Source organism: Nothobranchius furzeri, chromosome 4 (assembly GCF_043380555.1).
Source record: "Nothobranchius furzeri strain GRZ-AD chromosome 4, NfurGRZ-RIMD1, whole genome shotgun sequence".
NCBI lineage: Eukaryota > Metazoa > Chordata > Actinopteri > Cyprinodontiformes > Nothobranchiidae > Nothobranchius > Nothobranchius furzeri.
Window position 1 is genome coordinate 73,038,803 of NC_091744.1, and position 15,766 is coordinate 73,054,568.

Genomic DNA, 15,766 nt, shown 5'->3' on the forward strand with positions numbered 1-15,766 from the left:
AGAGGGATGACTGGCTGCAGAGGGGTGACTGGAGAAGACTAAAGGAACACAGGAGACACATAAATGAGATGCAGACAAAGGACACATGAGGGCGCTATGAAACACAAAAGGAGAACCTGGAGTGGGAACTGGAGGGGCTGGGGAACAAAGGGACACAGAACATGACAAAAATCAAGAATCAGACACCTTGTGCTACCATCAGAGAGAACACCCAGAGTACAGTGAGAAACAGCTGAACTGGTTATGATGTAATTATTCGGACTGAGTCTTGCTGCTGATGCTGAGGAGCAGAGGAGACCAGAATCACACCCAATCCTTCAGGAGCCAGGAGTGGGACTCCTTCACTGCAGCTCTGACACAGATGTGTTAAACTGAAACATTATGTCGCTTTGTACTGCATCCTAATTTTCTGCAAATCACAGCGTTTCCTTCTGGGATTCCTGGCACTGCGATGTGCACCGTGGGTGTTGTCACTCGTCACTCAGCTGTCACTTAACATCTTGTGCTGCTGAATTCAAACACAGAGGACACACTGAGGAGGTTTTCTGTTTTAAACAGTTTCATCACGATAACACACATTCAAAATGTTCCTTGAGGGAAATCTTGGCAGCCTGCGCTAACTAACCACACGAAGGATGTTTGTGAATCTACTGCCAACACACACACCTGCATGCTCAGGTCCACAGACACACACACTCATCATTACCTGAGGGGGTCTAAGCTCCCCCTCTACGGGCCTTCAACCCACATGCTCATCTCAATTAATCACCCAACAAAACAGATGTCAAGAATAAAGGGAGGATCTACTGCCCTGTGGGGTGAGAAGGAGGGGTGAGGTAAGGTGAGGTGCAGAAAAGTGTTGGTGGATTTTGAGCTGGCTGGTTTGTTTGAGACAGCTTATAGTGGGAACTGTTAGCTGTTTATACGCTCTGAGCCAAGTCACACAATTACTGTAATGTGCAAGAAGAAAACGTGAGAGAAAAGAGGGGGAAACGGCAGAAGTAACGGCATAGAAAAGGAGAGATGGGGAGCGGGAAAACAACAAAGCCCCTGGAGATGAAAGACGGTCTCAAGAAAAAAACAATGGATACAAAATAATGCTCTGCAGTGTGCAGAAATAGAGCAAAGATTGAAAACCTGCCAAGATAAAGACAAACCCCCGCTTTTGAACTGTCACATCACGCCGATGCTGTCAGAAAACAAATGGCAGTCCTGACAGGTTTCAGCTGCTTTGAAAGAGACAGAATCATATTTTATTCACAAACGCATATTTTATGGCTTTTATTGCAAAGATCGTAACCTGTTGTTAAGTGCTGAATTCTTAAATCTCACTAAATTATTGACATCCACATAATGTACACACAGAGGCGAGGGAGTTGGAGGAAAGGGGGGGGGGGGGGGGTGAAGGAAAAGGAGGAGGGAGGGGGAGGAGGGCGGAGTCTAAGCCAAAGCATCCACATTTTTATTATCTGAATCAATAAATAAAAAGAGATCCTGACTGAACTCTCAACAAGACAGGAAGGAGACATCACTCTGCAGGAAATACGTGCTTCTTTTTTTCCACCCATCTCTTTACATCCATCCATCCATGGTTCCATCTCTGTGTCTGACTTCCAGTAGAGTGTACACACTGAGACTTCCAGCTTGCATCAATAACAGACAACAGCCCAGTCCTCAGTTTTCAAGCACAGCCTTAATCACATCAGCACCGGAGGAGGGAAGCAAATCAAGAGAGAAGGAGGAGGAGGAGGAGAGATGAAGAGGAAAAGCTTAGCACTTACAAGACACACCACAGCAGCACCAACGCTGGTAAAATACCGCAAAATTTACAAGAACGCATCAATTTATGCAGCATTAGAAACAAGCCTGGGTGTTTAAAGTGAGAGGTCCCACACTGAGCGGCATGCCGGGGGGGGGGGGGGGGGGGGGGGGAGTAGTGTGTGTGTGTGTGTGTGTGTGTGTGTGTGTGTGTGTGTGTGTGTGTGTGTGTGTGTGTGCATGTTGCACATGTGTCACTGTTTGTTTGTTTGTTTGTTTTGGTGACAGAGGCACATTACTGAGCTGCAGAAAGTCACATTAAAAAGCTTTTAATGATGCGCTCCATGCCACTGGTGGGCATACTGGGAACCAGTATGAACACACGCACCAGTTAATGTCGTAAAGGATCATTATTCTTCAGACTGGGTAGTGAAAATCATTAGTGACAGGAAGTCAGACAGGTTTTTAGCCTCATCTACTGGTGCAGTGATTACTTTGACTTTATGTGCCTGACAATGGATTATCATCCAGGTGTGGGTATCTCGAGGCTATGGATGTTGTAGGACTGTCGTGGATGACATGTCTCTGCAACATTGCATGGTCATTGGGAGCAGTTCCTGTGGAGTGGCAGACCGGGTGGTGGTCCCCATCTTTAAGAAGGGTGACCTGACGGTGTGTTCCAACTATAGGGGGATCACACTCCTCAGCCTCCCTGGAAAGGTCTACTCCAAGATACTGAAGAGGAGGGTCCGATGGATAGTTGAATCTCAGATTGAGGAGGAGCAATGTGGTTTTCGTCCTGGCTGTGGAACTGTGGACCAGCTCTATACCCTGGCAAGGGTGATGGAGGGGGCATGGGAGTTTGCCCATCCAATCCACAAGTGTTTTGTGAGAAGGCTTATGACCGTGTCCCCAGGGGCACCCTGTGGGGGACGCTCCAGGAGTATGGGGTGGGTGGCTTTCTGTTAAGGGCCATTCAGTCCCTTTACCAGAGGAGCGTGAGTTTTGTCCGCATAGCTGGTAGTAAGTCGGACCTGTTCCAGGTGAGGGTTGGACTCCGCCAGGGCTGCCCTTTGTCACCGGTTCTGTTCATTACCTTCATGGACAGAATTTCTAGGCGCAGCCGTGGTGTGGAGTGTGTCGAGTTTGGTGGCAGGAGAATCTCGTCTCTGCTTTTTGAGGGTGATGTGGTCCTCCTAGCTTCATGCAGCTCTGACCTTCAGCTCTTGCTGGGTAGGTTCGCGGCCGAGTGTGAAGCGGCTGGGATGAGGATCAGCACCTCCAAATCTAAGACCATGGTTCTCGACCGGAAAAGGGTGGCTTGCCTACTCCGGGTCGGGGCAGAGGTCCTACCTCAAGTGGAGGAGTTTAAGTATCTTGGGGTCTTGTTCACGAGTGAGGGTAGGAGGGATCGGGAGATCGACAGGCGGATTGGTTCGGCGTCTGCAGTGATGCGGACGCTGAGCCGATCTGTCGTGGTGAAGAGGGAGCTGAGCCAGAAAGCCAGGCTCTCGATTTACCGGTCGATCTACGTCCGTATCCTCACCTATGGTCATGAGCTTTGGGTAATGACCGAAAGAACGAGATCGCGGATACAAGCGGCCAAAATGAGTTTCCTCCGTAGGGTGACCGGGCTCAGCCTTAGAGATAGGGTGAGGAGCTCGGACATTCGGGAGGGACTCGGAGTAGAACCGCTGCTTCCCTGGATCGAAAGGAGTCAGTTGAGGTAGTTTGGGCATCTGGTCAGGATGCCTCCTGGACGCCTCCCTGGGGAGGTGTTTCGGGCATGTCCTGCCGGCAGGAGGCCCCCAGGTCGACCCAGGACACGTTGGAGAGGTTACATCTCCAATCTGGTCCGGGAACACTTTGGGGTCCTGCCGGAGGAGCTGGTGGAGGTGGCTGGGGAGAGGACGGTCTGGGGCTCCCTAGCTGGGATGCTGCCCTTGCGACCCGGACCCGAATAAGCGGAGGAAGATGACGACGTGTGTGTGTGTGTGTGTGTGTGTGTGTGTGTGTGTGTGTGTGTGTGTGTGTGTGTGTGTGTGTGTGTGTGTGTGTGTGTGTGTGTGTGTGTGTGTGTGTGTGTGTGTGTGTGTGTGTGTGTGTGTGTGTGAGAGAGAGAGAGAGAGAGAGAGAGTCAATTAAATCAAATTAAATTAACATGATCAAACACAAAATGGCTAAAACTGACTAGTATGATGCACCCAATTCAGGTCAGACACTGAAAATAGATCCAAATCATGTCGGTTTCTACATTTTGAACATTTTTCTACCATTTTTCTACAAAACCTGGCTGCAGGAGCATGTAAACCAGTGATTCACCTGCTCAGGCGGCTGTTTTACCCTTTCTCTTTAACCAGATGTGTCAAAACAGAAAATAAACTGAAGCATGCATGATGGTACAAGAAGTCCTGAGAAATCCCAGTTTAACCTGCAGGTATAATGAAGTGGCCGGAGCATTTAGACTTGCCACAGAGAGTAGAAACACCTGAACCTGCAACTTTATATCCACATCTCTGATGGGAAGAGGTTGTTATCTCAGCAGGATCCTTTTCTGGTTGCTTCTCTTTGGCTGATCGCTTTTTTAAAATTCCCCGTCACTCCACTTTTTTCTCCCACAGCATTTAATGATTTTTTTTTTATCCCGCTCAAACATTTCAATCTATTTTCTATCTGTTCCTCCATTTTCTGCTCTTTTATTTTCTTTTTAAAATGCATACAATATATCTTATTTTTTAAATGAATAAATAAAAAGTAACACTTTCACGTCTTTCAGTCTCAGCAAAAAGCTAGAACTATAAAAACTTTTAAAATACAATTTATTCCAGAGTTGAACAGGATTGCATGCAATTTCACAGAAGTAGCTAATGAAGGAGATGGGGACTGCAGAGAAAACTGAATACCGTACTTCGAAGCAAGTAGTGTATTAAATAAAAATCTTTTATATATATTGGACATAAATTCTGGGATTATCTGTCCATTTTTCTTTAGTAAATTATTTTAGCTCAGTTTAGATCAATTTAACAGGATCTTTGACATTTTCTTTACACATTCAACCAAATAACTTCTGGATAGGGCACAACTACATTGATACAGATTAATTTAGTTACAATGAAGTAAAAATAAATCTCCACACTTGTTACAGAAAACAAAAGGTTCTACGTTTGTAACACCCGCAGATCAGCAAACAAGATGATACAAAAAGGGAATCTGAACCAGTATTAATGTGGACAATGATGCGCGGAATCAGACCGCTTTCAAAAATAGACAATTTATTAAAAGTCATTGCAAAGGTAAAAGTCCATAGAGAATCAGTCTGTGCAGGTTGTGCCTATAAAACAGAGCAGGGAGACCAGTTAGAAACCAGGGGGAAGTTGAGCTATCTTCATCAAACCAACATGCATGAAGCCAGGTAGTGACAGTGACTTGAGCTACCCCCAATCGACCCAGTGCCTCCAGCTGTCTGACTCATTGCTGGATCTAGCTGTTTGGTCTTTCTGGTCGGTGACACCAGGTCTCCCCTTTTGGCACACCCGTGAGCCCCTGCAGAGAGTTGAGCACAGCCACAGTAGATGCAGAGTTTCTTCGTCTTCGTCAATGGGAGAATGGCAGGCAAGATGCCCTCGAGGCGTATTGCTGCCGCAACCGCACCACTCACTGCCAATAGATGTCACAGCCTGTCATAAACCCCCATCTCATAAAAAGCACAGCAGCGCCGTCACCCTACGTCGAACCTCCACTTCCAACAAGGTCCGCAGGGAAAAAACAGCAAGGCCTGTAGACCCCACCCTCCTAAAATAGGTCCCCCACTCACGGTCGTACCTCCCACAACGCAGCAGAACATGAGTCACCGTCTCCAGCTCCCCACAATCACACCTCCCATCTCGATGTTTCCCCACTAAAAACAAGCCGCCACAAAGACCTCAATGGCCCAGCTTTAACCGAGTCAGGACCACCGAGTTCCTCCTCCCAAAATCAAGGTCCAACCCATGTCCACCCACCATCCGGTGTAACTCATAAAACCCCCTGCCCACCACCCCACCATCCCAGGAGGCCTACCACAGCTTCAAGACCTACCTGCTTATTGCAGAACAAAACTCAGGGGATAACATGTCGACCTCCAACCCCACTGCACCACTCTTAAGCGCTGCCTTGGCCACTGAGTCCACCTGTTCGTTGCCCACCACCCCTACATGTGCGGGGACCCAAACAAAACAAACCTCACTAACACAAGCTTGCAGCTCATGAAGCAATACCCTGGCGGTGCCACCAAACCCACCACCACCCGTCCACTGTCAGGATCTTTCGAACAGTCCATGTACAGCTGCAAATAAGAGCCCCATTTCAACCGCATACAATCCTGAAAATTTCCAGCCACCCCACCACCGCGGCCATGCTCCATAAGGGACAAATCCACCTCCGGCACCAGCAACATCCATGGCGGAATGTCAGACCAGACCACGTGCGAGCTAACAGGCAAACTGAGGAAGCCCAGTGAGTCTGCCCTGTCCCTTAACCGGACAGAAAATCCACCCCCACCCGACCGACCCCCCTTCCAAACTCCCAATGCCGGGTCCAACAGAACCAACACAGGGGAAGCCACTCCCATACTCCTGACCCTCATCAAGTACCAAAGACCCAGTTTGATCTGACAAAAACTCAGAGGCATCTCGCCCACCTCCACCAGCAGTGCCTCCACTGGGGTCGACCGAAACGCACCACCACACACCCTCAAAGCTGATGCCTGCAAGACGTCTAACCTTTTTAGGGTAGTAGGGGCTGCCAACCCATACAGGACACACCCATAATCCAGGGCTGACCTAATCACACCTCTGTACACCATCAACAAGGTGCTCCGGCTCACCCCCCAACCAGTTTCGGCCAAACACCGCATCACATTCAAGACGCGTCCACACCTGGCCTCTAGGTAACGAACATGGACAGCCCAGGTCAGCCTCTCATCCAGCCACATGCCCAGGTACCTATAAGTGGACACGCATTCCAGCTGCTGCCCACCCAGTCTCAAACCCACCGACGGGACGTTCCGTTTAAACCCAAAAACCATAAACTGAGATTTGGTTGGGGACAACCTAAAGCCCCAACACCTCGACCAAGTCACCACACCATCCAATCCATCCTGCATCCATTGGAACAAAAACGGAAGGTTCCTGCCCCGCATCCAAAATGCCCCATCATCTGCGAACAAGGACCTCCCTACGCCAGCGCCCAAGATGTTGAACGAGCCGTTGACCATTACATTAAAAAGCACCGGGCTATTCACGCTCCCCTGAGGAACCCCGTTCTCCACCCCCACAGAGAACGATAACTCAGAACCCACCCTCACCTGGATCGTCCTATTACTCAAGAACCCCCTAACCCAACGCAACATCCTCCCACAAACCCCGGCCCTATCCAGGGAAATCAGAAGCCCATCCCTCCACATCATATCATAGGCCTTTTTGACATGAAGGAACACCGCCAACACTGCCTCCTTATTCGCCATAGCTCACCTAATTTCCAAATCCAGTGGCGCTACAGTGTCCATCATGGAACGCCCCTTTCAGAACCCACTCTGGTACCGCACCAAAGAGCCATCGTGCTCCAGGAAGTGCACCAACCTTGAAGAGACCATGCGCTCCCTCACTTTACATACCACGGACGTCAAAGCAATAGGTCTGTAGGAGTCCGGGGACCCTGAGGGCTTACTCGGCTTCAAAAAAGGAACAATTGAGTGGGTCCATTAAGCGGGTAAACAGACCGAATCCCACACAGTGTTATTTAAGGCCAAAAGTTCCTCCAAGAAGATGTCGCCTGCATGCAGAAGCAGCGGATACCCCATACCATCCCTCCCAGGGCACGTATCCCTCCCTGATCGAACAGCCGACTTCAGTTCATCCATGGAAAAATAGAGATTCAAGTCACAGGGCACGTCCTCAGCCCCCCACATGTCAGCTGCATGACTGTCAACTAACCATTCTCTGGTAGCACGTTTTTCAGCCGAGATGCCCTCCGAGCTATGAACAACCAGCAGATTCACTTTTTTCACATCCCTTATCGCCAACCCACCTCCATCTCCCAACACAGGAACTCCAGGAAGAGCCCGCGCCCCCGACATCCTACGGAACATGGTCCACAACTTCTGCACATTGGTCCGGGGGCCCAACCCACTGCAGAAGTCCCTCCATCCAGCCCGCTTCACAGCTCTCACCACCCTGCGAGAATGAGCCATCAGCTTCTGATAAGCTAGGACGTTAACCTCCAAGGGGTGCGCCCTGAGTTTCCGAAACGCCCTATTCCTTGCCCGAATAGCCGCATCTTAGGCCTCAAACCCTCATGGGACTAAAGACCTCCCAGTAGGAACACGCTTCTTAGAAATGTGGGCCTCTGCCACCGACCGCACACACCCAGAAACAGCAGAGAACCAGGTGTCCACATCCTCACTTCCCTTCAGCTGGCAGACTGCATCTTCCAAGCCCTGCGAATATAAGGTCCAACGAGCACGTTTAAAATTTAACCCCACAACAAAAGAGCGAGGTTCAGTCGCCAACCCTCGACCAAACCAGCTCAGTACAGGCACATGGTCACTCCCCATAGCAAGGCGATCCAACACCTCCCACCCACCAGCCACCACCACCACCGCCAGGTCTGCCGAAACTATTGTCAGGTCCAGACCCAACGGACACAGACTATCTCCCCTAAACCAAGTAAGCCTTGCATCATTCAATACCACAAAGCCCGTTTCGTACAGAAGTTCCTCCAGGACCTTAGCATTCCCATCTGACCCTCGAGCCCCCCATAAAGCACTATGGGCATTAAAATCCCCCACCCATAAAACCGACGTGGAAACATCCTGAAATAACCCACGCAGAGCGTCACCCACCAAACTCAGGCCTAGTCCACACGTAGCCGGGGTTTTTTGAAAACGAATATCCGCCCCTCCAAAAACTTGCATCCACACCACCGCGTTTTAAAAACAAACTCTGTCCACACGTACCCGGATAAATACGTTGTTAAGGACATGCCAGACCTGTAGGCGGCAGTACTTCCCCCGTTCTTAACCTCGTCCTTCGTCTGTGGTCTTCCGCAAGGAGCAGTAACTCCGCTTGCAAAAACAAACAAGCAGAAAGCGCTTGGACAATTGATGGATCGGGTAGTGACAGAGCGCAGCTCTGAGGGCTTCCATGATGCCGGCTAATGTAAACACAGGTCGCACATGTGATGTCAGCATTTTTTGTCGCGGAAAGTGACGTTGCGGACCTTAAAACTCCGGTTTTGTCCGTCCACACGCAGACACCCAAAACGAAGAAAACGCAGATCTTCACTTTGGCCGGAGTTTTTTAAAAGATCCGTTTTCGTGTGAAAAAACTCTGTTTTCGTGTGGATGACAGGCCAAAACGTAGAAAAATATCTACGTTTTGGCAGATCCCCGGCTACGTGTGGACAGGGCCTCAACCATGGGAGATGCAGAGCTTTGTGTGTCTTCCCCTTAAGTAGAGCAGTGCCTGAGTTTTTATTGAAATCACCTGTGTTGCTGCACACACACACACACACACACACACAAACACAGAGAGAGAGAGAGAGAGAGAGAGAGAGAGAGAGAGAGAGAGAGAGAGAGAGAGTGATACAGCTCTACCAGGTTACACTAAGTTGGGTAGAAAATGACTTTTTTCATCATTGATGCAAACATTCAAACTTCTGGTGCGCTGCAGACATTTCTAGCATTTCATTAATCAAATGCAACAAAAGATAAAAACAGTAATCAAAAAACATTTTGCATTAAACATTATATTGGTGACAGACGTGTGAAATACTTTTACTTCTATTCATGTTTTGTTTTACCAGCTGAAATAAAAAAAAAACTCTGATTAACAGGAGTGATTAGATTTTAGTCCAGATGGTTTTCAGAAACTAAAATTTCCCTGAATCGTCATTAAAAGGTGATGCATTTTAAACGACTGATGGAACTGTAATTCAATGCCTCTTGTTTTTTGTCTGCTGTCCCATATCTCCCTAATCCCTCATTCATCAATCCTAATCTGCCCATTCTGTGACTCATGAACATAAAACATCAACAGCCCACATATACTCTCATCCTCCCTCTGTCCTCGTCTTTCTCTCAGCATCTCGACAAACAGATGAGCACCTTCAGAGAGATGTTCAGGGCCTTCTTTAGTTTGCTCTTTACAATGAACTGTGAGTGTGACATCGTCTGAGCAGAGGTCAGAGGTCGGATGGTGATACGAAGCCTTTGTGCTCCCTGGGGTAAAGCATAGCCTAACAAACAGCTGCTGTCCATCCTGCCTGCATGCTCTGAAGTATGGATCAGAGCAGCTGAAGAGATTTAAAAGGATTACCTTTCTCTCTTTGTGACAAACACACACATAAACTCCTACTCACACAAGCACAGTGACACATGTAAGTGTGTGTTTTCACACTGCACGGATGCAGAGAGGCTTCCGCGCTGCCGCTTTGTAACAGAGTTTAATTTGCTGCTTTGTTACATTGCAGACTGTCATTGTTTATGTCCTCTAACAAGCTGACCTCACGGCCTTTGCCCATTCACTAAGCACCTGCAGACCCAGTTTACAGGAGAGGTCAGAGGTCGCCATACGGTCACACTCCCAAATGGAGTACTATTTAGCTGCAGGAACACATGTTAGGCATATGCAGATGAAAATGCGGCGTCAGAGCGCTGTAAACATACGTTTTAACAGCAAACGTGTCAGGAGATTGACAGTTTTACACACACACATACACACTACGCTCTTACTGACAAGTCATATGAGTTCAATCAGTCAGAAAGTGATGAGCGCCGCATGAACAATGACTGATCACAATTTGCTAACACTGAGCACGATGGCAAGAGGTCACTCAGCGTGTGTGTGTGTGTGTGTGTGTGTGTGTGTGTGTGTGTGTGTGTGTGTGTGTGTGTGTGTGTGTGTGTGTGTGTGTGTGTGTGTGTGTGTGTGTGTGTGTGTGTGTGTGTGTGTGTGTGTGTGTGTGTGTGTGTGTGTGTGTGTGTGTGTGTGTGAAGCAGCACATATGTTAACCACAATGAAAATAAGTGAGTCATCAGGTTTATTTTCTCAAGAGTTTCTTAAAGAAATTCAGATGAAAAGAATGTTACGTTTTCTCAAACATCTGGAGAAATTGGTGCACTTCTGTGGTTTATAAATAAGCGAGCAATAAAAAAGATCATGTTGAACATCGTGGATTCAGTTTTGGGGTAAAATACACGGGTTTATCTTGAGTTGATAGAGCTATTTGTAGTTATATCCTCTTATGAAAATAAATTAAATGTCCTCTGAAAAGATGTAAACACAAGTGTGTGAGCGTTTGTGTGCATGTGTGTGATGAGCTGTCACAGAAGATCTGGTGAGAGTCGGCTAATTGGAGTTAATTCACCATCTGTCTTTGTGAGCCAGCAGACAGGGTCATTAGCAGAGACAAGTCCAGCCACAGGGGAAGCCGAGAGGGGGATCACTATCCTTCACTATCCGCCCTTCTGTCTTTAGTTCTCATTTCTATCCGTAATAATCTCAAATCTCTCTTTTCTTTCACCTTATGATGGTTGGAGGTCACTCATCTATGCATTTCTAAACTTCAAAAATGATAACTTTCTTTTACTCTTTTTTGTTTAAAAGCAAAAATAGATTTTTTTAAAGATTTGATAAATGAACGAATGATCAGTTAAAGCAAAGCTTCTTTTATTCTTGCTAAAAAAATCTTTTTTTTAGAGCAACACTGTCCTCTGCTGGGTTTAACAAATACAACAAACTGCAGAGGTCAAACCACAGGTCAACAGGCCTTTACAGCTGTAGTGCACTTTTGTAAAAGGTATTCAAATTTGATACACAATCCACAATTTCCACCTAATTTTTAAAATTCTAGGAAAGAATGTTACGAATTGTCTTAAACTGTGTACAACAAGCAACTGTTTTGATGAGAATTAAAGCAGTTATGGTACACAAATTGAAATAATTTCATATATTTATTATATATATTTACAAACAAAACGTTCAGAATAAACATTATTAATATGAAACCCTCCTTTTGGTTTGTAATTAGCTAACCATGATCTTTTAAATGTCTAAAGTACTATTATACTTTCCAGCTAATTGATTTTTTCGTAGTTATCACTCCCTCCGCTTGGTGGCGCCATTGCTTTCTTCTCTTTTAAAAGAGGGGGGGCGCTAGTCGGATGCTAATGTTCATCAGCTAACAGTCGGCATATTCATTGTGGGGAACCAGGATATTCCGCTCGCGTACAAAGATTGAAAGTATATATATATTGAAGAAAACAGCCGAATGTAAATTGGAACAAACATTTTGAACGACATTGGGATGAACTGGCGTAAAAAAACAGACGTTGTTCCGGACGAGGAGGCTCGGAGGTTTTGAAGCTCTTAACTTTGGACAGCGAGCTAATGCTACGCCTACGATTTTTGCTGGATAAACATTTGGGAACTTTTATGAAGTGCGTCTTGTTTACCTATATGAGAATTGCACAGTTAGCTGTTATTCTGTGCTGTGTTCTTATTTGATGGAATATTTTGTTTGCTACAGCAACATGAATTCGGTTTTGCTACGATACATTCAAGGCTAATTTGCTACCGCTAGCTTGCTCGAATGCTAACTGACGTTAGCGTAACCGGGTCAGACAGCAACTTGAACAGCGAAGTTTCGGGGACATTACACGACTGTGCTGTTGCTCGCAGGCAATTTCTGCTGCCACAAGAAGTAAACTTTTAACAATGTTTCAAATGGAAACACACATATCGTGCCTTTTCCCGGAAATCTTGGCCATTATTTTCTGTTACTTGGACGTGAAAGACAAAGGAAGAGTAGCCCAAGTGTGCGCGGCCTGGAGGGATGCGTCCTATCACAAGTCTGTGTGGAGGGGGGTGGAAGCCAAACTTCATCTGCGGCGAGCTAACCCGTCTCTGTTCCCCAGTCTGCAAACCAGAGGGATCAAGAAAGTCCAGATTCTCAGTCTCCGAAGAAGTCTGAGTTACGTGATTCAAGGGATGCCGCACATCGAAAGCCTTAACCTGTGTGGATGCTTCAACCTCACCGATAACGGTCTGGGACATGCCTTTGTGCAGGACATCCCGTCACTGCGGGTGCTGAACCTCAGCCTGTGCAAACAGATCACAGACTCCAGCCTGGGCAGGATCGCCCAGTACCTGAAGAACCTGGAGGTGCTTGAACTTGGGGGATGCAGCAACATCACTAACACGGGCCTGTTGCTCATTGCATGGGGCTTGCACAGACTCAAAAGCCTCAACCTCCGCAGCTGCAGGCATGTGTCAGATGTGGGGATCGGTCACCTTTCTGGGATGACCCGCAGTGCTGCAGAGGGATGTCTGTCTCTGGAGAAATTAACCCTGCAGGACTGCCAAAAGCTGACAGACCTTTCTCTCAAACATGTCTCAAAGGGCTTAAACAAGCTCAAGGTGCTCAACCTCAGCTTCTGTGGTGGGATATCGGATGCAGGGATGATCCACCTGTCACAGATGAGCCAGCTGTGCAGCCTGAACCTGCGCTCCTGCGATAACATCAGTGACACTGGGATAATGCATCTGGCCATGGGCTCCCTCCGGTTATCTGGGCTTGACGTCTCCTTCTGCGATAAGATTGGAGACCAGAGCCTCGCTTACATCGCTCAGGGGCTGTATCAGCTCAAGTCTCTATCTCTGTGCTCATGTCACATCAGTGATGATGGTATCAACAGGATGGTGCGCCAAATGCATGAACTCAAAACTCTAAACATTGGGCAGTGTGTACGAATCACAGACAAGGGTTTGGAGTTGATAGCCGACCACCTGACGCAGCTGACGGGGATTGATCTGTACGGGTGTACCAAGATCACCAAGAGAGGTCTGGAGAGGATTACACAGCTCCCGTGCCTTAAAGTATTAAACCTTGGATTATGGCAAATGACAGAAAGTGAAAGAGTGAGGTGACAGTTGCCATAAACACCTTTCATCCTGTTTCCATCAGTTGCTTACAGAGACAAACTGCTTGTATTCATTTTTTATTTAACCTTGTACTGTGACTTTCATAGGGACCCACTGGAATAACTTACAGCAATACTTTTATTTCGATTTTTTTCCCAGCTGCCTTTGTTTTTGTTTTATCACAGCCTGTGTACAGTTTTCCCTAGCTACCTCACTCAGTGAACACAGGAGTGCCTACTGTTGAATTCTGGGTTAGATGGTCTATTTTTGTGTCTTGTACTATTAAAGATTTTGACATTAAAAAAAATTCTCATTAGAATAAGAATTTGAAGTCAAAATTTAAAGTTGGGAGTTTAGTGCATTTAAAGTTTAAAAATGTTCATGTGAATATTTCTTAGCTTGTGTTAAATGTCCGACTCTTGACAAATGTGTACTTCAAATTGAAGTGAGCGGATCACTCCTGTCTCTCTGTTTACCTATGTACAGACTTCCTTTTGAATTCCTGAGGAAGTAATTAATATATCAGGTTTATCCACTCGTCTACAGTAATGTGTAGTTATTAACGCCTGCAGAGTCTATATGCAATACTCAAAATGTTCTTTAGTTTGGGGAGTCTCCCTCAACATTGAGCTTCAACAATATTGCAAGAGTATTTGTATAAAGAAGCAGTAATTTAAGATTCTTTATATTCATACAATAGTGATATTTATGAATAAAAATTATTAAAACTGTTCATAAGTTGTTTCTTTTGATAAATTAATATGTTCTTAATTCTGCAGTATCCCTCTACATTTCAGCACCTGTTTTCAGTTTTGATTTCATATCCAGAGTTCAAACCTACACCGTGCCTCATCAGGTGAAGAATTTAAGTAATGAAAAAAAAGTATAATTTAGCTAATTTAAAAGGAACACTTCACAAGAAAACAAGGCTTATAATTTATTTATTTACATACAAAATCCAAATAAGTAACATGTTTTTTTTTAGTTTGATTTTAGACATGAACAGACAGACGGCAGTACTTTAAATTCAAACAAAATAGAATCGTAGAACAAACTTGACTGAAGCCCCTTTGTCAGCTCTGTGCTCTCCAATAGTTGAGATGATGAGACATTAAGACAGGACGGGACACAGGCCAACGTAACGGGGAGTAAAACACGTCTTCTCTGGAGCTGCGAGGAGCTAAAGGGAAACAAAACATCTTTGGTGTCTTTGGTTCTCCATCTGACACCCTGTGTGTGCAGTTTGCTTTAAAACTGTATTTTTAGATCTATACTAGTAATTTTTTCTCTCACAACAGCAGATGGGGACTTATTTTTATCCATCAGGCTAAAGAAAAAAAAACATCACTGACAAAGAAACAACTAGCATTCTCCAGATAACATAAAAATCACCAATTGGTGAAAATACCTTTAAAAAGGACAAAAGTACTCTTCCATCACATAGTCACGGTTTGAAACGTCTAATTCACACAATGTTTTGACACTTTTTCTTTTATGCCTCTTCCCTCAATTTCTGCTGAGGACTCGCTTTGATCAGAGCAACTCGCTCTTCCAATACTCTGTGCAAACATTCAATGCATATCGATACAGTAAACTTTTATAGTAGATCATATTTATTTAAATATCTCCATAGAACATAGACTTTCTGCGAGTTATGGCAGTTACCATCACACACGTACATTTTGTCCAGAAGACAAAATTGGACACAAAGGACAACTGCACTGCTTGTAACTTTTCAGATTTTTATGTTAAGAATGCACAACACCTTCCAAATAACTACCTTTGTTCAGTTACTGCACGTGTTAAATAGCATGTTATTTACAAACTGATCTGTAAAGTCAAAATCTGCTGGAAAGTGACTTTTCTTTTAATGTCAATGCACTTAGTAATTAAAAAACCTAAGCCCTGATTATTAAAAAAAACAACAGAGGCATCTGAAAATACAAGAAAAGGGGATTTCTTTTTGTATTTAATCAATGAAATTAAAGATTAAACGGGCTTTAAATGACTCCAGTAGAAACTTTGGGTGAAGATCACTTAAAGTTCTT

The 15,766-nt window shown here is 45.7% G+C and overlaps 1 protein-coding gene across 1 annotated transcript; it reads left to right on the plus strand.

The window, feature by feature from the left end:
- The first annotated feature begins 12,326 nt into the window (after positions 1-12,326).
- LOC107388938 (F-box/LRR-repeat protein 14) lies at positions 12,327-14,093 on the plus strand. Its single transcript, XM_015964752.3, has one exon. It carries the CDS (start codon positions 12,513-12,515, stop codon positions 13,722-13,724), a length of 1,212 nt encoding a protein of 403 aa, XP_015820238.1. The 5' UTR covers positions 12,327-12,512; the 3' UTR covers positions 13,725-14,093.
- Positions 14,094-15,766: the final 1,673 nt, after the last annotated feature.

Excerpts from the sequence above, each read along its gene's own strand:
- LOC107388938 (XM_015964752.3), top strand. The coding sequence starts at position 12,513 with ATGTTTCAAATGGAAACACACATATCGTGCCTTTTCCCGGAAATCTTG.